The sequence below is a fragment of the Neopsephotus bourkii genome, unplaced genomic scaffold (genome assembly GCF_033783945.1).
Source record: "Neopsephotus bourkii isolate Nb327-2 ecotype Australia unplaced genomic scaffold, CSIRO-AGI_Nbou_v1 NB_234, whole genome shotgun sequence".
NCBI classification, from domain to species: domain Eukaryota; kingdom Metazoa; phylum Chordata; class Aves; order Psittaciformes; family Psittacidae; genus Neopsephotus; species Neopsephotus bourkii.
Genome location: NW_026900744.1, coordinates 13,683,621 through 13,709,905, shown reverse-complemented (window position 1 = coordinate 13,709,905; position 26,285 = coordinate 13,683,621). Strand labels below are relative to the sequence as shown.

Below are 26,285 nucleotides of genomic sequence, written 5' to 3'. Positions count from 1 at the left end.
GGGTTCTGTTACAACTTTACCCTCAGCAACTGCCCTCAAATACAATAGTCATTGGAGTAGGGAAGTTGATACACTTAATGTTCTCTTGCTTTTTTACTGCATCTTTCATTGTTTTATATATATCTATAAACCTCTGTGACCAAAAATTGAAGACAAAGATTCAACAGGGCTGTGAAGATGGGTCATGTTTTATTTTCTGCTCCCTCTCTAATGAATTATAGCGCTTTTCTCCCTCGGCTAAGCCAACGCTTCAGGGAAGGATTCGCAGTGGCTCCTCTGGACAGTAACAGCTCAGTTAGAATCTGCCATTTTGTTCAGGAACACTTTTCCTATGTAAGTTCTTTTGCATTTTTTTCACACCAAGTTTCACCTGCTGAACAGAGCTTCACTCCCTCCCAGGATCTTCCAGCCTGTGCCTGGAGATGTGTGGGCATCTCCCCAGCACAGACCTGCATGGGAGTCTACTGGTAACATCCTCTTTATTGCAAAATGTGACCATCTGTTTTCACAAATACTTACACATTTGAGAAAGATATTAATCTGCAAGTGAGACTTCCCTCTTGTCTCCAAAAGCTTGCTTTCTTCTAGCAGTCTCTGAAGAACTACCTTTTTCCAAGCTTTCTGAACACTCAGGTATTGTGCTGGTGAGACCACCTTTATCCTCACACTCACTATCCCTCTGAGGCCTCCAATACAGCACTATAGTAGAACTTTCCTCTGCAGAAGCTGCAATATCTTTTCCCAGTTGTATGTAGCAGGGCATGCTCAACTCTCACAGATTCAGCTTGTGCAAAAAGTGAGACTTCATTTTTTACAGTTCCTAGGGCCATTATTAAAAAAAACTTTGCCTTATTTGTCATTTGCCATTCTCCTGGTACATATATAACCTCAGTGGTTAACACCAAGAACTTTTTCCTCTTTCCTTCAACAGCGCTGATTTAAACTTAAAGTGCTCTTTTACACCTTGGTTCTCTATGGACACTAGAGATTCTCTGGCAGGCTTCCTCTGAGAAATGTTTCTATTATTTTTTTAAGCCTCAGGCATGCTGTTCCTCAGTATCTTTCTGGCCTGACTTCTTACGGTTTGACATTTAGTCTGCCAGAAATTGCCTTCGTTTTTCTATTCCCTCATTTGGCTACAATGTCTATTGTTTAAAAGATACCTCTTACTTCTATGAATTGACTTTAATGTGTTATTTAAGCCCCTTGGATTTCTAGGGTCCTTTTAAAGACTTCTGCAGTCTTTTAATCTTTAATTAATCTTCATCACATTTGCCAGCACTTTATCCTATTGTTTTTTCTTTTGATATTATTTCCTATTCTTATTTAGCCCTTAGCTGTGAACTGTAGTATACTCTTCATCATTTCAATCTGCAGGCACTTACTGGTAAAATGAACTCTTTGGCTTCATGGTTTTTTTTTCCAAAAGGCAGCCTCACTTTTTCATTGACACGGACCTTTTCTGCCACCCAATATCATTTGTGTCTTTGTGTTAAAAATGTCTCACTGATTTAAGAGTGAGGGCTGGTGAGAGCCTGTATTCACTTACAGCTGAAATGTCTTTATAGTTTGGATAGTATCCAAAGAGTGAGCTGAATTTTCCACCTGTCTCACTTGGATACATAAAATTACCTCATTTATTTAGATACTGTGATCAGCCCTTGCTCATAGAAGAGTATTTTTAACACCATCTTTGTGAAGCTTCTGTCTGTGTGGGGTGAGCACTTCCCTCCACACAAGCTTCTCCGGGTCTTCTATAAAAGAAGACAGGATGGAGGTAGATGATTTACAATTATGTGGATGATCAAAGATGTTCTTCAGATGCTCAGGACATATTTTACAAATGCTTTACTACAGCAACCTTGCTACAAATGATTAAGCCCAGAGGACGCCCACGAAGCACCAGAGGTAAGGTGGACTGTATGATGGTTAGCAAAGTTGCATGGAGTTTAGACCTGGTGTATGAGAAAGTAAAAGCCTCCTGGCCCCAGTGGCACCAGTCTCCTTAGAGACTGCAATCCAAACACTGAAAATGACCCTCTTGAACTGCTGTGCTTTTACTAATCTCTAAGTTTAGTCCAGTGATGTTCTCAAGACAGAACTCATAAATGTGAACCTCCTCTACCAGCTCTGTTGCAGTTTTTTCATGTTTTTATAGGGTGAGCTCACTATGGATAATTATGTTTCACATCACTGTAGAAATAAAGAGCTACCAGAGTTAGCCTATGCATCACCAACATAAAACTGTGTTTGCCACCTATAAATTAACATGAGGCAGAATTATGTAAGCTTGAATTTACAACACTTGAAAATGTACTAAGGCAGATCAGCTGGGCTTGAGGTTAGAATTACAATATGCTGTGCAAACAGTTCCATGGAGCTGAGATGGTGACGGTAACCTCACAGATGGGGATGAAAATTTTCTCTCTGCTTTTAAGCACAGATCTCAGCACAGTGCTCTTTGTGAAGCGTGGTGGGAGAGTGTTACCTACAGAGCAGTATCAGCATCTAGGGTTAACAAAAGTCTGGAAGACAGGATCTCTGCATCGAGACACATATATGTTCAGCTCTAAACTGAATCTGGTTCCTTCTGTAAGTCCATACGGGCATCTATACTGGCAGCTAATGCCATGGGTTTCCTTCTTCTATTTTGTGAATTTTATAGAAGCCTGTTTTTTATATGGAAAAAATAATCTGGTGTAATAACTCGACACTGGTATTGGAAACACTAAGTACAAAAAGTCCAATTAATTTATGACTCATTCTCTACCCCCTTCAGGAACAGTGTGTTCCCAAAAAAATGCCATCTGTAGCATTTATCCTGTCCATACAGGGAAGACCAGTAACACTGAGGCTTGGCCTGCTCTACCACACAAAACCCAAGAGATAGTGTTTTTGTATTAATGAAAGGACAAAAAGGCACAGAGGATCCTACAAAATCATCTTCCTGTTCTTTTGAATACATAAAAATAGGTTGCTTATTTAGCAATTTAGGTAAACAGCTCATTATGAAAAGTCACTGGGGAATAAGCCTTTATGATTTCATTTCTTGATCGTTTCCTGTCTAACTAAATAAACATGAACTCAAGTGACACTGATTCCATTACTTCTGTGCGCAGATTCTTGAATGATTTCTTTCATACTTTTTTGAGTAATTTAATCTTCTCCTTCCTGTCAAAGACGACATATATTAACACACAATGGCTGGGGACAGCAAAGTCTCTCAAATATGATAAAATATGTGGAAAACATCTATTTAAGACTGCATCTAGGCAATGATAGATTCTGATGTTCAAAGGAATCTACAAAATTTTGGGAGGGTATTCTGTTTTGATAAACTTCGCTTTTACATCACTTTGAAAAGAAAACAGGAGTGACAAGAACGTCTTACAATATGATTAAAATCTGTCATTAAAATTCCTTGATAAAGTATCTTATGGCATGATTTCAATCCTGATCTCTACAGCACAGCTCTGTATGAGCACACGAGCTGAAGTACCTCTGTGACATTAACAAACCACCCCTAATTACAGCAGAATCACAGTAACTTGACATAATGCTTGTCCAAGACTGCATGGAGAGCAAAGCAGACCCTCCCTGTTTCTTAGGGCAGGCTCAGTAATCAGCTGCTGCAGTAAGGTCTAACTGACAGCTAACCACAGCTTTGATTTTTCCTGTTCAGGCTTCACCAAAGTACTGCTATTCCTCAACTGGCAGCCCAAGAAGCAGAAGGGTGGCATTTTCAAAATGGGCTGTAGACTTACAACATGTAGATATTCTTAGATATATTTTCCTACATCCTGGTTTAGGTCTTCATGCTTTGAAGGATTCTCAGCAACCTTCTCAAAAAACTTAAGCAGCCACCGTTCTTTAATCTCACAGATAGATTGTAATCCTACATACACAACCTCCAGAGCCTTCTGCTTATACACTATAGCTTGTAAGTTGCCAAGTTCTCACTGATTTCTGCTAAATCCAGATATAAGAGCAGAAACGAGAGGTATCTCTACAGATCATGCTTGTATAGCCAGGAGATGGGTCCTCTGTACCAGCTAGAGTGGCATGAGCTTCTCAGTCTGGGGCCAAGGACAGCAGCTGTGAGAAGGAGCCACAGGGACTAAGACTTGGCTTCTAAGCATGATGAGAAGAATGAAATGCCATTGACAGGGGGCTGGGACAAGATGATTTTTAAGGTCCTTTCCATCCCAAACTATTCTGTGATTCTGTGAACCAGCAACAGGTAGAGATAGCTGGGGTCATTAGCCACTTGGAAACCATTCTGAAGCTATTCAAAGTGAGAGAGAAGGCTACCCAAATGTTAAGCAGTGACCTTCAGGGAAGTCCTCTGCCATTAAATGGTATGTATGGTTTTAGACCTTCCTCTTTCAATGACTGACTGGGAATTCTGCTATTCTCTCCAAAAGATGGAAATGGCATCTTTTGTTTGCTTGACCCTGAAAGGCAGAGGAAGTTGGAGACTTTATTTGTTCAACCCCAAGACATGGGAATTCACAGAACATTGTTACTTCCCAAAGAGCTTTTGTTTTTATTTTTCTTCTCAGCCTGTGTGGGTTCTGTTTGCCTTATGGATTTTTCACAGCTTGCCACCAGCCTTGGACATCTGTGAGTGGCTTACACAAGGCTGTCCATCGAAAGACGACTCTTTGTAACTGCATGCAAATAATCATGATACTTGATGGCAGAAATCACTCCAGTTTTGATCAAAAAGCCTTAACACTAGATTTGTTATTGACCTTTTTATTTAGAATATGTATTATTTCATAGCACTTCTGAAGTCTGTTACATCAGTATGACGGTGGATGCTAGCAAGGAAGGCCGAGGGAAGTGGTTGTGATCAGGGGCTGGCCAACACAACAGATCACATGGATTTTGCAAAACTCAGCATCTTGTTCACAGTTCATTTCTGCCTCTAGGAGACTATTTCCATGTTGTGCTTCACGACCAAAAGCAACCCTTAGGAGAACAGGGCTCCTTAAGGAATCAGAAACATACAAGTCACAGAGGGTCAGGCACACAGCTATGTCAAAGGCAGACTGAAGACAAGTCCCACTGTGTGACATTAGACCAAAAACCTACTCAGAATATTTGTAAAAACTTCAAAACTGTCATGGCTGCCAATTCCCAGGTAATGAGCCCCAGATCTCACCACGGGCTCTCTCATCAGGCCTCTCACTGTTGCGCAGACACCAACCCTCCACTGAGAGCAAATGATGGAAGGAGTTTCACGTATGGGGAACTGTTCTGCACAGGGATCCTAAGAATACAACAGGACTGTTTGGTTTTTGTGCTGCTGCTTAGGGCACCAATACTCATGGTGAGTACACATCTGCACAGATGTTTACAGATGCTCCTACCAAGAGGAAGTGTATGCTGCAAGAGTACCTAACCTAATCCTAGGGAGAAGTCTAGTAATGAAAGTGGCTTCTTGAACATTGAATGCTATCTCCTATACTGAAAGACTGTACATATGTTTTCACTTCTGTGTGCTGCAAGGAGAGGACTACTGGTAGCGTGGTGTGCTGTGGGCATTCTGCAGAGACAAAAGGGTTGTGCCTGGGGTAAGGGAGACTGGTTTAGCTGTGCTGTACTCTATAGATTATTTTGATACAAAGACTGATGTTATAACCCATTTTTTACATGTAACTGCATTTTTTTACAGCAATTAAGTAAATAGAAGGCTAATGGCAGATGTTTTCACTTAAACTTCAAGAAAGGCAGTGCCTATATGTCAATTTGGAACTTGAGTTATGAGCCAACAAGATTCCGAATTACAATAAAAGCAAATTTAGGAATGAAATCTACTGGAGACTTAACTGGTCTCAAGTGCATAGTTAGATTTCTAAAATAATAGCTGCAATCCAGCATAACAAACATGACTTGGTTAAAAACAAAAGTTGGAGTTTAACTGTAAATTGCAGTTGGCTTTCATTCCCATGAGAAACTGAAAGATATTTCTTCCTGGAATAACTTCTCAGTAAAGGCACACCAATGGTGCCTCCAAAACCCTACACAGTGCAACCAGGACTACCCAGTTCTGCTTTTTTCTCTCCAGGCTCACCAGCCCTAAGGTCCTTAGGTACTATCAGGCAGATTTTCTGTGAGTGACACCTTTTTTGTGCACAAATGCTGGGGCTTTGTTGTTGGGCAGAATCAGGTCAAAACGTGGGCATGGGTGGCTGTGGGGGCAAAATGGAGAGTTGTACCAAGGGACAGCAACCAGCAGGGCAATGGGAGAAGGCTAAAGGGCTGGGAGGGACTTGGGGGATGCAGAAATGGAGGAGCTGACAGCAAGTACTGGCTGTCAACTGTCAGGGGGTAGGCGGCCTAGTAAGCTTGGAAAGAGGCTTGGAAGAGGGCGCGGAAGAAGGAAAAGAGGGTAAAAGAGAGAGGATTAACACATACCAATGTGTAACAAATTATGATACTTAAAAAACTTACACTTCAACATATTTAACATGTTATCATATTAAATATATTTAAATATTTTAACCTATTTCTGTGCACCTGTGCATAAGTCCTCAATAGGGTTTTTGCTGGCTTATCCTCATGCTCACATTAGTATGAGTCAAAGTCAGTTCAGTCTTACCAGAAGCAGCACCCAGGAGAAAGCTGCAAGGTAATGGACATTTTTACTCCTTTCCAACATACAGCAACTGTATAGTTTTTATCAAGCTTTTGCCTTGAACATGAGTAATGTACTATTTGCACAAAATTGTTCTCAGACTTCCATCTTATTGAATGCATACATGCTCACATACCCACACCTGTCTACTACAAACCTTTCCATTGAGATCTGCCATTATCTGCAAAGCACTCAAACTGCCACTATCTAGACTTACCCCCACTCTTCCCTCCAAGAAAAACTCTTCAAAGTATGAATTTGATTCTACTTTGTACACTGGTGAAAACTGCCAGACCAGTCGTGCAGAATCATGTCATAAACATCCATGCAGAGTCATGTAGGACAGTCACTGACAACTCTTTGCTTTCTCATCTTTGTCTTTACCTGTCCTTTGTCCCTGCAGTGGTGGTGGGAACAGCTCAAGCCAACTATAGGCAGAGCCTGTAGCTAAGCTCAGAAGGCACTCAAGTAATCAAAGTGCAGTCAGACAGTTCTGCTAGGAAAAAGACTATCCAAGCAGTTCAAAGGGTTCTCGACTGAACTGTAAGCTGTTTCATGTTTGGAAACAGTGTCATGGGTAAATTTCAGTACACAGACAAATAAAAATCCTGAAGAAGAAAGCAAGTGATGAAGTTCCAAAAGAGTTTCAAAGAAAAGGACATTCACTTTCATTCCCTTCATCTCCTCTGCTAGGTTTGTGGCAATAAAAAGGAAGGGCAAGTAGGTGGCAGTGGAAAAGATTTCTGTTCTTCCACAGAGACCTGGCTGAGGCATAAGAAAAGGGAGAAGGGGACAAGTCCTTTCATTAAGAGTTTTGCCAAATCCTCCCAGGGAGACCCATCCTCTTGTAGCAGCCAGCTCTCTGCAGGTGGGCAAAGAATTAAGGTGGGCTTCAAAGAACAGCTGGGAGGAAAGCTTTGTTGTCAGCTAGCTTCCAGATGCTTATTCAGGACATGCTCAGTCCCCACGGAGGAGGCAGAATAGGGTGGAGGAGCAATGTTCTGAAAGGAAAGAAAATGGGACCTTCTCCAGGCAGAACTTTTTAGGGAATCGTGTCCTCTATGTAATCTACTAATAACCAAATTAAAAGTCAAGCCAAGTTACCTACTGCCTCTTACGTACCTTGCAATTTTTTTCCTAATACCTGGCTGCGTGACATAGACAAAGCAGTGTTTGATGGCATTGTTTACTTAATGCTATCCTTGTGTTTCATCTGTTTCAACATCTCTCCCCAAATCCCTGGACATTTTTTTATTTCCTGGATTATGCTGATGTTCTGAAGAAAATTCCCAAAGAACCCAAGTAAATAAAATTTCACAATGTTTCATTATAAATCAAGGATAAGATTTGTCACTGGCTTCTGATGTGTATTTTCCAAAATATATTTACTCCAACAACTGAAACATTACTTCAAGTAAAACAAGACTCAGTAAGATGTTAAGAGGAAATACTTCGTAATTTAGAAATAGCGGTTGTTCTTCAAGTGATAAAGTGCCCATTTGCACATGATAATTTACGGCTCAGCCAGAAAAGGATTTTTGTAATGGACATGAAAAGGGAGTTTCAGGCAGATAAATGCCAAAAATAATACTGATCCATCTAATAAAAATTCCCCTAAGACAGTTAGCTATAGATTATCACACTGAACTTACTGTACTACATGGGAAAATGTAATTATCAAAATGTTGAAAGCCTAAACTGATTTTACTTTTTTTTTCCTTAGTTTATGGAAATTTGCATCATAAAATAATTTTTTCAGCATGCCTGAATTTAACAATAACATTTGAGTTTATGATTTGCTTGTACTGTTAAACACACAAGTTTTCTAGAAGCACTATGTGCACAGATATTCAGAAAGTAAAGTTTATACTGTTACATGGTTCATGATGCGTTTGATGACTGTGACAGTGACCCTGTGCCCCAAGTATGTCCTAACTTGGCAGTCCCTCAACACATGAATTAATAATACATTTATACAGGCCACGTCTCTCATGTGGGACTAAAACACATATCAAGAGCATTTCTCTTCACTGATAAGCCTGTGCCCCTACTGCAAAGCTGTTTTCTCTGCTGTCCTGCAGCACTGTAAGATGATTATTATTAATCCTGACGAAGCTGTGCTGAGAGGTCCCACTCACACTGAGTGTTGTATAACAGTGGTAAACAGCTAAGAAAGCTGACGGAAGGCAGTTGGTATCCTAACAAGCTAGTAAGGCCAAGGAATTTGGCCTGCTAAGCAGATGCAGGATGAACTTGAATGAGAGGATGAGAACGAGAACAGTCTCCACACTTGATGGGTTCTTTGTAGCCACCAAGTTAGAGAAGATAGAACACATTCAAGTAACCTTTAATCAGCTGTGTATAAATCACTGAGACTGTGTATAAATCACTAGCTCCTTGACAGAGCTAGAATGTGATACCACGGAACTGCTGGCCAAGTCACGCAGCCATTCGTTACAGTCTCGGTGACTAGGCACTGGTGATTTACCAGCACCCCAGCTCCAGCAGGGACCCTGGCAACTAAGGTCCAGTAATGACCAGTCTGACGTCTTTTTCAAAGCTGTAACTATAGACATTTAGTCTAAATTTGGTTTCCACATACAAGTCAGTCACATCTCTTTGAGATTATTTTTCCTATCATTCTCTTTCATATTTTGGACTTACCATTGATGTTTACAGCTGGCAACACTATAGACATCTTTGGTCTTCTGGTCTTGTTATGTGTCGTGGCTGGCAGTAACAGGTGGTCCTGGAAAACATGGGAAAAGATGTGTTAAAACTACCCTCGAAGTACAGAGCTGGGAAAATTCCTTTCCATTCTATCCTAGAGGCATTCCATATAAAACTACTTATGAGAGCTTAGCAAATTCAAATTGTTGAGGGAGTCTTCCAAGAGTCACAGCAGTTGCTCAGGCTGTGTAACTAAGAAGAAATCCCTATCGCATACAGCAGAATTTGAAAAAGCCTTGATCATGTGGAAAGAAATGGAAACTACTATTAGGCCCTCATTCAACAGAGTACTTATGTATATGATTAAAGTAATTTAACTTGACTTCAGTGATATTTAAACATGTGGTTATAGGCTTTGCTGAACTGAAGCCTCTACTTGCAGTTCTGTCTGCTTTATAAATAAATGCCATCTTGCTATATCTATCTCAAGCCCACCCCACATGCTTTGTACAGTAGGACTGTATCAGACAGGGTTGTGACAGGGTGTGAATTGTGAGCTCTGCTGACAAAACCTACCAGGGAAGTTTGATGGCAAAGCTGTGCTTTAGTAGCTTATCTCATTTGTGAGGTGGCTGGGTACTGCTGTACGACAGCAGTGTTAAAACTAACTATCCTGGGTTTGAGCACTGGAAGCTGCATCTGCAGGAGATGCTCTGCACATGGACCTGACCTCAAGGAAAAAATGCAGCCTTTTTTTGTTTGTTTTGTTTTGTTTTTTTCTGTTGCTGAACTCAAACTGTTCAACTTGCAGCCTGGGGAAATATGGTTCTTCCCTTATCAACAGAAGTAATATAATATAAAGCGCCAGTCCAAGCCAAGTCCCATATATCCTATATTACTGTGCTATGCTGATCTAGATGGACCAAAGAAAAGCTACTAACGATGAGGGAAGCTTCCCATGCCCTTCAAAACTTAGCTTACCTGATAGAAGGTTGCTTCATTGCACCATCTCATTACACAGTGAGAGCTGTGAGGGAAGAATATTCGCTCCCTCTTGTTAATTAGGAACAAAAGAGTGTGCATATATATTTGACAAACTGAGTTTAAATTTCTAACTCATGCTTTAAGTGAAAAAAACTTCCAATCACTAACTATCTTTTCCAGGTCTCAAAGAACCTGGAAAGTTTTATTTTCCTAACCCCTGAGTTTGTCTCTCTCCCAGTCCCAGTGATGCCAAATACACTCCCAGTGTCTCTGAGAAGAACAAGAGCTGGCAGGTGCCACCATGTCAAACATGTGGAGACCAGCTCATTAAGTTTTTACAACTATCCAAAACCAGACCCTGACATCTGCCTTTCACTTTTCAAGAGTCAGCATCTATCTCATGTGGTTAAAAAGCAGAAGCAGGTTTGATGCTCTCATCTCATTTTGTGCTTTCCCATTTGTAAAACTCCCATGGTATTTTACAAACCCAGGACTTGGAAACTTCACATGCAGCTTTTCGGCTCCCTGCTTAAGGGCAAAGAACAAGCACACAAACAGCTCATGGTTTTTGCCAAGGTCATCTTTTTGGCAGACTGAACTAAGACTTCCTTCAGGACAGTGTTGTTAACATCTTAATGTCAGGGTAACTGTAATTTCTCCATTTTAGTATCTAAACACTACATTGTTATGTCTAAGATTCAGGGAACTGAGTTACACAAAAAATAGGCGTTAAATATACCAAGATATTCTGTAGATACATTGCAGAAATATCACTCTTTCTTTTTCCCACCAAAAAATCCCACAGAATAACAGAGAACTGACCATAAGCAGAAAACATTACTTCAATATATGACTGTAATTAAAAACATCTCGGTACCAAAATTATAAAACCACTCTGCTATAATTTTCAGACCACATATGTAATTCCCATTTCATTTTTGAACCACTGACATTAAGACAACACTCAGGCAATGAACTTTACAGAAAAACTGTTCTTGAAATTCAGTGTTCCCAAGGGAACAGGCTAAGGGTAAGATGCCCATTAAAACTAGATTTTGTAACAATGCCCTTGTCATGACTTGATGACTATTTTTAACATCGCTTTAAAAATGCTTATCCTGTTGTGGGTTTTTTTTTTCTTTTTTTTTCAATACTTCTGAGAGTCCATAACATCATAACCCAGCAAAACACAAATACTGCAGAGATGATGAAATGTGAATCATTACAAATAACTATTATTTTTTGCCAACATATCTGAATATTGGTACACTAATTGATGCTGGCTTAGTTTTGCTTATAACTGCACTTTAATTTACTGTATGGATAAATTATATTAAGAACTATTACAAAAACTTTACAGTTGGAGAACCGCTACAGAAATAAACATCAGAGTCATGACAGAAATTTCTGGATAGCAACGAAATAAGGAAAATTCCTCCAGTTCCTCTTGCACAGTTCCTTTTCTTGGCTGCACCACGGGAGGTTCAGGTTGGACATACAGAAACAGTTTTTCATGCAGAGCATGGTGCAATCCTGGAACAAGTCAGCAGAGAGCTAGAGGATTTTGGAGGTTTCCAAGAGCCAGCTATACAAAGCCATGGCTGCCCATATCTATTGTCAGCAATAGTTCCACTTCACAGAGGAAGCTAGGCTAGGCACTGCAGAGATTTTCTCTTCCCATTTCGGTGATCCTGTGAATCTCTTTTTTGCAGTCCACAGGACAGAGACTGTCAGTAGCAACTTCTCATAAGAGTCCTATTGTAACTACAGAGACAGTGCAAACACCTCCGATTTGGCCTTTACAAGCTCTGCATCTTCTCCATCATGGTTAAATTAAAAGCCTTGGCTCAGGCTGACTTTGCACAAATTGTACTTCCATGACTACAACACAGCCAAACTATTCATTAACAGTGCCAGGCAGGTTCAGATTCCACCAAACTGATTTGCTGGAAAACAACACTTTATTCTAAACCTTGCATTGAAAGTGAAATGCAAAATTCACCTTTTTTTAGATCTACCTCACCTAGAAGCTGTTTTTTTTTGTGGGTTTTTTGTTTGTTTGTTTTTTTTTGTTTTGTTTTTGTTTTTGTTTTTTAATAACAGAACTTAGCTTTAGTCTCAACTATTTTTAGACTTCTGTGAATGGTAATTCAAGAGCTGCAGAGAAGAAACAAGCAGTCCATGACTATGTGCTCTCTGTCTTCATAATACTGACCAAAAACAGCAAGTAATTTTCTGCTAGATCAGTCAACTGAAGTGGGCAACTCCAGCAGGTATTTTGCTCCACACCAAGACAGCACTAGAGAAGACAGGAGCTCCAGAGGAGTCTGCTGCTGCTCAGTAACTCATGAGAACAGTCTAGTTCAGACTGGTCAACCAACATCCAAACACCTCAAGCTGTATTTAATGAATCCCACCCTTACAGTCTCTTTCCCTGCCTCAGAGAAACAAAAGGAGCATTGTTTTCTAGACCACAGTTACTGACATCCAAAACCAAAGGAATATAAGAAGGAGAACAGACACATAAAATGCCAATATTGTAATCTAGTCTAGCCTAGTGAAGTGATCTTTTTTTTACACAGATCATGGCAGACCCAGCACATCCTGCTCAGCCACAGGTAATAGGTATCTTACCAGTTTCTTTAACTGGTAAGATACCTATTACCTGTGCACTGCTACTAGCAGTCCCTCCACACACAACCTAACAAGATCAACTCACTGGATCTGAAACAAAGTGCATAGCGAATCACTGCTGATGAAGGTGCTCTGTTACCCAACACATGAGAATTAACTTCCCATTAGTCCCAGACTCTGAAACGTCTCCCACAACTACACAGCAAAGTGGTATGTTAATGTATCAATTCACCTGCTACTCCTCTGTTTTACCAGAGCAGTCTGAACAGTGTGAAAGGGAAGGCCCAGAGCATTCTGCTCCCACAGCAGATAGTGAGACAATGAAGTAATTTCCACTTGCATTTGTGTATTCAAATGTAATCTCAAGTTGCCATACAACTCTTCAGTGTTCCAACACCAACTCTGGACAAGACAGCCATATTAAAAGCCAGTCAGCTCTAAGTCCAAACAGCAACCAGGAACTAATGTGCAAGATGTACACGTAATCTAGAAGGTGGATGCTGCCAATCTCTACTACAAAGATTTATTTTTTAAAATCTGGAATTCAGGAAATGTATCCATCTTCCTAATAATCTTTACCTTTTATATGTAGGAGTGTCCCTCTGACGATCAGTCTTAACTGGCACAGTTTCATAACTACCCTCATTCTACATTGAACGCAAAGGTAGCAGCGGATATGCTGCAGAACATCATAAATATTTTGCCTACTATTTAGCTTCCTACAACAATCTTGATCCCACAAGTCTTCAGATTGTCCACAACTTTAATTTGAAAGCAATATGTAACTATTCACGTGCAAGATAAATGAGTGCATGAATTAGTGACTAGGAAGAAATCAGACATATAGTAACACTGTTTGAATGCATCTCTGAAATGTAAAAATATTTCTTCCTATCCTACCCTGTTCTGAACTATGCTGAACTGTGTCCCAGAGGGATGTGTGATGCTATTATTCATCCCTAAATTTAAACACTAGACAAAAAAATTTCTAAAATTAAAGTGCTGCTTGTGATACTAACACATGGTACAAAACTGAAAATGAATAACAGCAAATCAGCATCTGGTCCATGAGCATGAATGTAAACCAGAGGCAGAATAAATCACAACTATTACCCAACAACAGATGGCCTAGGCCTGGACCAAGATTTGCACTTAGATGAGATGATGATTTAAATACACGATACAGACCTGAGACTGCTGGCAGAATGACTGGAAAAATATCAGCCTGGAAAGACAGTATTTCAAATGAGACCCTAGCTTCAGCATTCTCATTTTGCTTTTGATCATCTCTACAGTTCAGTGATATTGAAGCCAGATGAAATGGACAGACAGATTAATACAGAGATACTAAAAATCCAGCCACAAATGCATTGCCTTAATTTAGTATTTTGGGATACAGAAACATGTTTTCCTGGGGATAAGATCTGAAGCTGTTACTCATTAAGCTTCTGATTAATAATCATATGTATTGAGTCCTTGTCACCACAAAACATTCAGGACACTATATTATTAAAACATAATTATTCAGAGCTGTAAACACTTGAAAATTAGGCATCCCTATAGTATTAATTTCCTCACTGAATCTTTTTACTGTCCTGGCTCATTCAGTGCCTGCTGATCTGCGTTTGGACTCAACAATGCATAGAACTGCAATGAAGATTTTAAGGGTTTTACAAAAGATCACTCTTGTCAGGGCTCTAACAGGGATTAATCTTTGGAGCCTTGCATATATCTAACCCTCACAATCAACTGGCAATTGAAATCCTGTTCCACTGTACTAGAATATTCCAAAACTGGCTGCTCAGCTTCAGGATATGTGGTTTGGTTTTCAAAGTCCCCTCTAGGTAACTTTTGGGCATCTTAGCTTTCATTTAAGAAAAGTAATTGTTTCTAACTCTCGCAGTGAAAGAACATAAACAGAACATCATCACTGCATACCATGAATTTTCATTAAACATCCTTGCAGCATGTACTGGAGGAAAATATTACCAGCGCTATGGGGAACGTTTAGAGATGTGCATACAATTTGAGGGATACCCGAGTGGCACAGGAAACAAAGAAATGGATTTCCAAGGCCACCAAGGCTCTGCACTCTCAGCATGAGCTGTCTTTCCTCCTGTCCCTGAGGTTACTTATCTGTCAAATCAATTGGCTTAGATCTTTGTTGAGCTGTTGTGCTTAGGGTTTGGATAAGTATTTTTCAAAATCCTTTTCTAGTATCTTGAGAAAAAGCACTACCTATCAGAAAATAACTAATGTAACTTGATTTAAATGGGCTTTGTTACAGTGCAGTTAGCACATCTGCCTAAGTAAACATTGTTTGTCATGCTACTGAAGGGCAAGCCATGCCTCTGACTCTTCCCAGTGGTTCAAAGCATGTACCTGGAGAAGTACAGACATGACCCACCCCTGCAAGACAGACCCTATCTCACTTCTTACAAAGACTTCATCAGGGTTTCTGAATGACCCTTGCTCTTCAGTAGGAGATTCCTCTCTGATTTACTAAGGATACCCTTTTAGAAAACAACTGACATTTGTTACTTCACTGGAATGAAAGCTCCAAGGAGATTGGATTAAAATACCAAAGGAAAACCTCAGTGTGCTGTTCTCATAATTTGCCTTGATGAGGAGATTTGATCTTTACCATTGCCTTGGAAACTAGCTATGTGCTAGAATATTGCAACTAACCGAGTTGCCAGAGCAGAGAGGGCAAATAAAGCCAGGCACTTTGGTATGCCAAAGGCTACTGTGTCCAGGCAGCTTCAGAAGACTTCTTACAGTAAACAAACACTGCAGCTGGCATTTTTTCATCTCTGTTTATGACTAAGAGGTCTCACAGGGAGTCATGCCTCAATTTGTTCATGCTGTGATTCTAGGACCACATTACAACCTCTGCTGATACAGGCTGAGGAGCCTCCCATATCCCACTGAAGTGCTGGCAGCTTCCCAAAGCTGTTGGGGGTTCATTTTTCTTTAACAGCACTACTTTTGGTAGTGTTCAACATGTCCTGACATCTTAAAAACTTATCTATTAACTATCTGACCACATCTAGTGATCTCAAGATGAAGCAGATTGAAAGCAGGCGTTTTTTTGACCATAAAACATTGCTCATCAAATTCATGTATTGTTTTTCAAACCTATCTTTCTGAACATCTTCAGGGATTTCAGGTCAGTGAGATCACACTGGACCTTCTTTAGAGGTATGCTTTCAGCCATACAGAGTGTGAAACAAAAGTGTGCTTTTTTACAGGCCCAAAAAGCTGTGTGCAACTTCAGAGACTGCCCTGTACAGTCCTCCAAGAAGCTGGGCTTTCTAAAACCCTGGACTGACAGCGCTAATGAACCAGCGTTTCTTTCACAAACCACAGATTTTACACTTTTTGAAAATTTCAAAATAATTGTTTCAGGCTGTCTGGCTGTTGGCAGAGCTGTGATGTTTCTATCCTCATCTCCTACACAGGCCACTGGACCTGCACTGAGCAGTACTGCAGCCTCTGGCTTGTGACTCCTGACCAGGAAACGGTACCTGTGATGCCAGAATTTCATTCTTAAGACTGGCAGGGCTGAACTTCAGCAGCTTTCTGGGCACAAGAAGAGACTGTTCTCCTAGGAAGAGAACTTACTGCAATGCACTCATGGCCTAAGGGCTGATTCTCATTTACCATGACAGGCCCCTACACTGCAAAGCACACAGCACAGATCATGGTGTAAATGAGAATCAGGTCTTGGCGTGTGTTTCTGGTTTCCTCTGTCAGTTCAAAGAGGAGGTGTATGAAAGTTTACAAATTTGTAGAGGAAATGGCTGTATAATTTCACTATTGATTCAGTTGGGTGATGGCAACCATATGGTGTCCTGAGGATACACCACACTAGACAGAGTACTGGTCCATCTGAAAATGCCAGAAGTTGCTGCAACATCGTTTTTACTGTAAGTGGACATTAAACAGGACAGTAACTACAGAGGGGAGCATGCCTCTGAAACTGCTGATATCCTACCATTTTAGTCCAACATTTACATCTGAAATGCATGGGGATGCTTTTAAGAGCAGAAAAGAGAGAGGAAAGAAGCTAAAACCTCTACACCAACTGTGACTCAGCCACAACACTTGCTCATTATACGATGAACTGTAAACTTGTTCAACTTGTTTTTAAAGTTGATATGTTTTTTGTTGTTTTTTGTTTTTTTTTAAGGGAGACCTTATAAATCCAAGCAGATTTACTCACCCCATCATGGATCATCACAAAGAATCCATGACACACAAAGATGAGTACGGGAGCAAGTTAAAGATGGGATAACAACTGCAAGGAATCCACAGAAAACCCACAATAAAAATTCACAAGGTCTCAGCCTTTCTGCACTGGCTCTTGACAGCCCACCCTGGAAGGCTCCAGTAGTTTTACTACTTTGAGTTTAACAATAACAATTTAACTTAATTTGAAAGAGTACCAGTTCTGCAAATATTAAACTTGAGGTTAGCTAGCATGTACTAACACAGTTTGATTTTGCAGCATACTTTAAAAAGAGAATTTGCAATTGAGAATTCAACTTCCAACCCCTAACCACAGAATTTAATTACTTTTCTAAGTTTTAAGCCTATTTGGGAGTAGAAGAAGGTGGATACTGTCCCATAAAAGGAAAGCTCCCAGAAGTGGTGGGAACAGAGCTTCTTTTTCTGCTTGTATTTTTGCCAAAAGTGCTCCTATTCACACCGATGCTGTCCCAATCCCAGTGTTTCTGTGCACAGGTGTTTTTTATGGTCTATACTTCGCACACAGCAATGAAGTGATGAGATATGCTTTTTATTTAAGTGTTTTACCAGAAATAGCTCAATCCCACAGTCAATAAAATGTCCTGTAGTGTAAGATTACACCTTTCTGACATTCTCAGACAAATTTCTATAAGCAACACCTAACTGCACTCTGGACCACTTTCTGGTCACTGTCCCTGCAGAAAAGGGAGTTGCTATCCAGTTTAGTTCCCACATGAGAGACCTTTTAATGAAGAAGTCTTTAGTGCCTTTTATTGTCAGCTGAGCTACTGCCAGATGTGATATGGCCTGGGCTCCGAAACTAAACTAACTGGAAAGCACCTCACTGTGAGTCAGAGAGCCTTGTGAAAATCCCAGAGACCCCAGAGGAATGGAAAATACACTCTGTCACAAGCCTCCTTTGGAAGAAGTTTCCTCCATTCCCTTCAATGGCAGCACTGCTGCTTGTTTGGCTCAGCTTTGGAGCATTTTCTCAGTGTAAAGCAGGACCAGCGGCAAAGAATCTCTTCTGATTTGCAAAATCAAAAGGTTATGGAATCAAATAAAAATATGTAAACCTGCTGTGAGGTGTGTCCATTTCTGCAGTTCACAAACAGAGACAGCAAATACCAGTAAAGCAAGAACTACTTTTTGTCCCTTCTCCTTTTGGATTGAAATTATGTTACATTGCCAAAAAGAAACTAAAAATCAAAGGCCAAATTAAAGTGATGTAGTTTAGATTTTTTAAAGGACTGCAAGTGTCTCAGGCATAGACATTAATCCAGGTTACCTCTTCTTGGTGTTGAGCCTTGAATCCCAAAAGATCTAAGACACAACAGCAGTCACATATGATTCTATTTTAGAACAAAAAAAAATCTTTCCAGATGTAGAAGCAGACCAAGTTTTATAAAGACCTGAGGCAAATTAAGCTTTCCTGATGCTGAAGCTGCTCCTGATTTCCACTTTCTGCCTGTCCTGGGCTGGACATTCCTGCTGCTGCCTGAGAACTGATGCTGTCCTCCTCTGATTCCAAGGAAAGCCATCTTATCATGCTAAGATGGAAACAAGCAGTGTGTACCAATATGACACTTTTCCCTACCTGCCTTCCAGCCACCGACCACTTTCAATTACTGTTCTAGGGATTTTACGACAAAGATGTGACTTCCATATATTTCGTAGCTATTAGTAGATTTCTATTCCATTAACTTACTCATTCATCCCTGGAATACATGTAAGCTTACAGCATCTATAATGAATTTTGGCAAGAAGTTCCACAAATCTATTTCTATTGTATTAACTGCTTTCCTTTCCTTGGTTTGAACTCATGTCTTCCTGGTTTAATTTGCTCCCCTTTGTTTCATTTAGTATCTTACTCAGTTCCCTCTAGGTAGAAGATCAGGATTACAATTGAGAAAGCAAGAATAAAAATGAAAGAGAATCTCATTATTCCATCAAGGCTTGAGAAGAACAACGCAACAACTTTCTAATACACAACAGACTATAATTACTCTGACACACCAAAAGCAGCTGTAAAGCAGATGTCATATAAAGGTGGAAAAAAACTATATACAGTTTTTCTACCTTTCATGGTTTACATTCCCTCTCTTCAATTTCCAAGGCTGAACAGGAAGAATTATGCCTTAAGATAACACTGAAATACGCTGGTAATTAGGTATCTATTAGTCAAGCAGTAGACTACCCAGTGGCCTGTGAGAAGGACTCCTGGTCTCCCTTCAGGAATCAGAATACAAGCATGCTTCCAGAAGACAGGCCCGCTAACCTTCTGTTCCACTGAAACATCTATCTTTACCGTCTTAGCAAAGTAACACCAGCTGCAAATTACACAAGATGAACTTGCCTCATTTCCATCCAAGCTTTCTGAATCTCATTTTTAACTTGCAACACATCCTAAATAAGGGGCACTAAATAGCATCAGCCTTCCCCTGTGTATCAGAAATACTCCAGGAAATCACAGTTTACTTGTGTGTACACACTAATTAGGCACACCATGAGGCACAGCAGAGCCAGTCCGATTGCAATGAAGAAGGATGTGAAGGCACCCCATTTGGACTTTATTTCTATCATAAACATACTCTTCTACTTTTCCTTCCAATTTTGTCTTTTTACCTCTGTATAGGAAAGAGAAAGAAAGGACGTGAACAAGGAAGGCACAGGACAGAGACTAGACAGAAATCCAGCCAATTAAACTTGTCTGCAGAACCGCTTTGCAAGGCCCGAAAGTAAAGAACAATGCATGCATTTGCTATGATGTAATTCTGGTTTGGCAGCAGATAAAAAAAATAATTCCTAAAGGCAAAGTAAGAGGATGTGAAGAACAGAATTCTATGTTTAAATAAACAGTTTTGGTTAAAATCATATAGGAAGGTTTTAAGGACCTGAAAATGCTTTCATAATTTCTGCATGTGTTATTTGTCGAAATTAGTTGAATTTCAAGATAAACTAGAAAAGGTTTGTCTACATGAATAGCTGATTCAGTTCTTGGCTTTGGTGAAGACAAAAAAACATCCCAGCTTGTATTGGTGGAAAAGGTCTTCCTAAAATGATTGGTAAGAATCAGATTTTCTTCTAAAGGCTCTCCCAACCAAATGAGCATCATAAAACTGGGACTTGTTTGCTCCAAGTTATTTAAGAAGAGAGTTTCTCTGACATTTTCCGTCCTTCCCATGGGCTGTGTAAGCACAGAAATGCAGCTCACCTGTAACTCCCAGTAGAGTCTGTCAATTATCCTTGTAGAATTTACAAAGTTTTAAGACCCAAAAGGAATTAATTGTTTTATTACTGCTACCCATAAAAAGAAATTCCCCTCCTTCTCCAATTCACTGCAGCAGGGCTCTGCTTTTGCATAGCATCTGCAGGCTATTAGTTTTGCAACTGCAATCTGTAATTGCAAAAACATGTAATTTAGGTAGGGCTTGTGAATAAGGTCCAGTAAAACCAAAAAGGATATAATCCAGATTCTTTGCTTCTCTGACAAAACGTTAGCCCAGAGTTTCTATATTTGCTTGCAAGACCTCAGGTCTTCTACGTAAGACAAATTTTGGATTCCCAGAATTACTGCCCAGCTGGAGATTGCCCAAAAAGAGCACACACAACACAAACTGAATGAGGAATATTATGACCAACAATCACCTTTTTCTGCTGTTCTTTCCTGTCCCCCATCCTTTAGCCTCATACACTCAATGCACCTGAATATACCTCTTAACCTCTCAGACAGCAATTCAACTTCACTGAAATGGAGGTATTACCTCCCAACAGTGGCAAGAAATGATGTGTTAGGTCACCCACAGAAACGTGTCTTATAAATACGGGCAGTACTTTCAGTAAACTGCTAGATCTTGTTTCCAATGTCAGTAACTGAAGGGTAAAGTGGCTTTAGGAGCATCTAAGAAACCTGAAGAAATAGGTGCTCTTCCTCCAATTTCACTACAGAAAACGGTTTACCCCCACCTTCTGCCAAAGTTGAATAAAAGCATGCTTTTATATAACCTCCCACAATGCAAATGCCACTGTCAAAACCACAATAAGCAACATGAAAGATACAAAAAGAAACACAACCAGATAACAAGGAAACAAACGCTCTTCTCAGTCAGCATCAAGACTGCCTTTTTGCTTGAATCCTCGAGATTTACCCAGACCTCTGTAGTGACTTCAGCTCAGACTTGGGTGGGTCTCTACATCTTGGCAGCAGGGACAGGCAAAGTTCTCAGGCTGCCAGTGGCTGGACGGTGGTCTGGCACACTTGGGCCAGGGCTGGTGATCCAAATCCAAACTGCCTTTTGTTTTTCACAAAATCTCACTTCAGAGACAATGCAGTTTTAATATCAACATGTAGTGTGCTGAATCCAAATTTGACAGCAGCATTTTAATCTGTGAAATGTGTATTGCATTACAGATGCCTGTTGGAAAGATGTTTCTCATTCTGCATATCCCAGGACATCTGTATGGCTGAGGATTTCATCAACTATTCATAGTTTCTTCTAATTAAAGAGATATTCAATAAAATAGTGTTAAAGAAACTGTTACCTCTGTTATTAATAATCTTAGCTGAAACAAGATAGTGTGAAGATGAAGCTTCCTTTCATTTTTTTTTGCCGGCTGGTTTGCATAACTCATATTTACCCCAACCTGATGAGCTTCCTTCTCTTCACATTTGTAGCTAAGTTTCACTTCTAAATCTCAATTCTGAGTCCACTTTTTTTGCCAAATGTCTGCCCTATTTGAATTTTTAGTGTTGCTGAAGATGTAAATCAGTTATAGAAACAGACTTGATTTTTTAAGGGAAAAAACATCTATAAACTTTTAATGTTCCCCCCCCCCCAAAAAAAAAAAAAAGAAAACCTCAAACCAAAATAAGGAAACAACCTGACGGAAAATGGTCTTAAAAGACATAAATAAGTTACATGATTAACTCACACTCAGTAGTAAAAAGGATCCTGAATGCCTGGCATTTAGGATTCCTCCTTAATCACCGCTAACCTACCATACAGAATTGCACCTCAGAATGGCTGGGCATACCCTACAGGTGGCTGAGCACAGCCACCAGAACCAAAAAGTTCCTCCTCGCACCTTCCGTGCCAGCCTCTGGCAACTGCCAGACTCTTCTGCGAGTTCCCTGAACTCTAAGCTGTTTTTCTGCCAACATGATAAATTGCTCAAGGACAGATCTGATGAAGAGGTGCAACCAAGGAACTGACACTGGTAACAGCAACTCTCCTTTTTGGTGGTGGCAAAATGTTTAATTACTCACTGGGTTTTATCCTAAAAAAATCCTGGAAGCTGCTCATGTGTACCTAGGGAAGAGAATAAATCATCCAATTTTGAACAGTGTAAGAGCACATTATTTTTATTGCAGTGCTGTGGAAATTCACACAAGCCATCAAAACTTTCAGCATTGTGATGGAGGCAAGGCACTTGCGCACTTTTCATGACCAAACCAGCAGTTTCCCTAGAAGAAAGCTTTTTCTTGTGACAATAGTTTACTTGGATCCTCGTCTGAAGCGTGAGCGATAAAGGATAAACATAGGAGTATAAACTGGTGTAAAAACACCACACTCCTTGTCCATCTGTGTATGTAAGTAACTGCCTGCCTGTCATAACAATTTAATTAGGACGATCACAGGCACCAGATTAGATTAAAAAGACTGTAAGGTCAGCCTCAGGAACATAAAAATGTATGAAGATGCTTGCCTGCACGCTACTCAAAAGACAGATCAGGCTATAGCTTTCAGGCTGAGCCTTTCTTCCTGGAGAGCAATATGTTTTCTTCTATCAATACTTGCCAACTCTGAACCACATTTAAAACATACTGGCTGGAGCAAACATAAGACTTTCATCTCCCCACTTAGGGTGAGATTAATTTTTTCCAGCTTTAGAAGTCTGATGAGCTGACTGGGCTTCCTTTAACATCTACAGAAGGAGATTCATCCCATGCAATAGTACGTGTTCTGAGATAGGTGGGAAAAATTTAAAGGAGTTTTCTGCCTCATTAAGTGAAGAAGGAGCCTTGTGTGGTGCTTGAGAATTTGTGGTGCCTGGTAGCCCATAAAGCAGCAACAGCAGCCTGTGAAACAATTTAAGAAATAAACCCAGATGCAAAGAAGTTACAGAAGAAAAACAGAAGTATTAAAGGAACACAGCAAATCAAGCAAACCTAAGCCAAATTTAGGGAGTGTGGCAAGGGCACCGAGGGAAGTTTTGTGACCTTCTGCTCAGCACTGTGCAACTATAGTTGGAATACCATGTAAAGTTTGGGGTCCCTTTCTCCAAAGCAAAGACAGATGTGAGGAAACTGGAGCGGGGCTAGCAAAAGCTACCAAGATCAGGTCAGGGCCTGAGGCACATGATCTGTGAAGAGAGATGAAGGGAGCTAGGCTGGTTCAGTCTGCTGAAGAGGAGACAAAGCAGTCAATCTAGGAGCAACCTGCAACTACCTGAAGGCAGTTGCAGAGACAACGAAGCCAAAATCCATAGTGGTGGATTTTTACAAAATCCATTTCATTACTGATTATTTAGAAACTCTGGTGTACAGGGAGATGGTGCCAATGATACCGAACAGAAATGAATGGGTGCAGTTCTGTGCCTTTAACTATGCGCATCTCACCTGACATGTGCTGTTAACTTAAACATCTAGAACTACAGTTATTGCTTTTGCCTTCAAGTATTCTAAGTACATTTTGCTTGTGAAACAAAATTCAAGCTAATTTCAACATTTTCTGCCAATATTCTACAAAGTATGATACAACCATATCAGAGAACCACAGAAGCTGTGTTTTCATATATGTGGGTTTAAAAAATGAAATGCCCCAGTGACAACATTTCACCAAGCCACTGGAGTTTCCAGGTTTTCTAACTATTTCAAAATACAGGGGACTTTCAGGTCGAAGAGAGGTTCTTTCGAATTCTAATCATAGAATAAAGATGTGAAAAATGATGTGTGAAGGTTTTAGACAAGTAAGTACAACAGTGTACTCTTAGATACTGAGGCTACAAATACTATGCCAAAAAACCTGATTTCACTATATGGACAGCACCAATTGCATAAACACTTTTTTAATCATTTGAACTATACTCCCATATGAACCCTCCCCCTCTTTTTCTTACTACTGTAGTGGTTTTAATTCTATGCAAGAAGATTAAACATCTTGGACTCACTACAACTTCCACAAAACACGAGAGGTACTGAGCACCCTGATGGCTCTAACTCATAATCCTCTCCTCCAACACAGCTGGAGGGGCCACTCAGTTTGTCATCAACCAATTTAATAGCTATATTCTCTATTTTTTCTATTACCCAAAATCACCAATGCAAATATCTAAACAGGCCTTCAATGTGAGGGTATGCAGAAGAGCATGAGCCTGAGGACAGTTCATCCTGGTGGATGCACTCCATTTCCATTGCCTCTTGCTCTCTGAACATCTCCTGGTTCTGTACAAGCTACCCCTGACCTGCACAAAGCAACATGAACTCCAGGCAGTCCCCAAGCTGCAGATCATTTTCCTTTCCCCCTGTGATCACACAGAAATCTGCTTCTAAGCATACCAAAAGTGCACACAGCCCTGCAACAACTGCACATGCCGTTACTGGGAGGGAAATGCACACAAGGAGCATGACAGCACATTGTTTGAAGGGTCAGATTCAATACTGTAATTTCATGCAAGCCAAAGCAGCTGTATCAAGGCTTTGTCAGGATGTTTTCAAACAGGAAAAGTACTGCAAGCAGATGAAGGTGATTTGTAACAGAATTGGATAAAAGGTGCTATAACTGAGATACAGGTTTCCAGGTTTATTTTCCTTCTTTTAATCCAGACCAGTCTTGCTCTTCAGCATCTATTTTCTATGAGAATTAAGTTTCTGGAAGTGACTTCTATAACCAAACAGGTAAATTCTTCAATCAATTATTAAGATTTGGAGAGATTTATACAGTCCAATACAATTTGATCCATATGAAGAGGTCTGCAGGAATAATCTGCCAGAAGATAATGGACAGTGATGGTTATAACTGCCAAGAAGTGGGACAGAAGTGCTGTAGGTAAGTAGAAGCTAACAATTCACGAACATACAGGACACCAGGCTGTTCTCCCTGACAAGGTCTGCAGCCATAGTCTCCTGTTTACTGACACACATATGCAAGATAATGAGACTGAAGTACATACACACTTTTTACATGCATTTGTTACGTCCTTTTGACAAGTCATGTGCTGTGGGTAAAATTCTCATCCTGGACTGCCATACGAAGCTGATACTAATCAACTCTACACTGAAACAGGAATATCATGTCACGACATTGCAACAGTTTACCCAGTTGGCTTAAAACTCCTTTCTTAGCATTTATAGTATCACCTCTGTGCTTAGCCTGAACCTAAAGAGCTCCCTTCTGCTTGTGTAAATGAGTTCTTTACAATTTCTCTTTATTTTCCTAGAGCCACAATTCAGCGCTTTTGTAAAAACTTTACATGAAGACAACTGCTGCATCTGTCCTTTTTCTCCAAATGTTTATGCCCTGTTTTAATTTTGCCCACATTTCTACACGTGGGTGCTTTGGAAACTGAGCTTGAGAACTTAGGAATCTTCTTGCACCTTTGTTGCCTGCCGGACACTTACAGCTGGTAAGCAAATTCCAAACAGATGGTTTAGCAAAAGCGAAGAGAAACCCACAGTGTCCTTCCCTGATGTCAAAGAGATATCCTTCTGGAGATGCTGGCTCCAGACTACCTAAGGTAACACAATGGTTCCTTTTCAACCTTGTTTTCCAGTAGTCACCTGCCCAGTGACTACCTGCTGAGTTCCTGATCTTGATGAAAAACTCCAGGTCCAAGCACTCAGGGCTGCTCCTAGAAAGGAGGAAAGCTGCATGCTGGTTTCCTGGAAAGGAGATTAAACAAGAGCCTCCCAGATGCTAACAAGTGACTCAATCCAGGAACCCCCACACTCATCAAAGCTTCAGCGAAGGAACCATCACTGAAGAACAGCTTGGGAATGTCCACTTCTAGAGTCTCAAGGGAGAGTATTGTTTAATGCACAGGAGCCTGACTGGACTAAGATCAAGAGAATAAGGCCTGTGTACCTTACTTACAGAGCAAGCTC

At 40.3% G+C, this 26,285-nt stretch overlaps 1 protein-coding gene across 3 annotated transcripts in view; it reads right to left on the bottom strand.

Moving 5' to 3' along the window:
- The window catches only part of ATF6 (activating transcription factor 6), a 75,239-nt gene that overhangs the window by 9,053 nt on the left and 39,901 nt on the right, over positions 1–26,285 (bottom strand). For 2 of the 3 annotated variants that reach the window (XM_061345368.1, XM_061345367.1), the window contains exon 15: positions 9,308–9,392. In XM_061345368.1, coding sequence (XP_061201352.1) covers positions 9,308–9,392 — 85 coding nt within the window. Of the gene's footprint in view, positions 1–6,508; positions 7,645–9,307; positions 9,393–26,285 lie in introns of those variants that run through there. The other variant, XM_061345369.1, reaches the window with a different exon arrangement.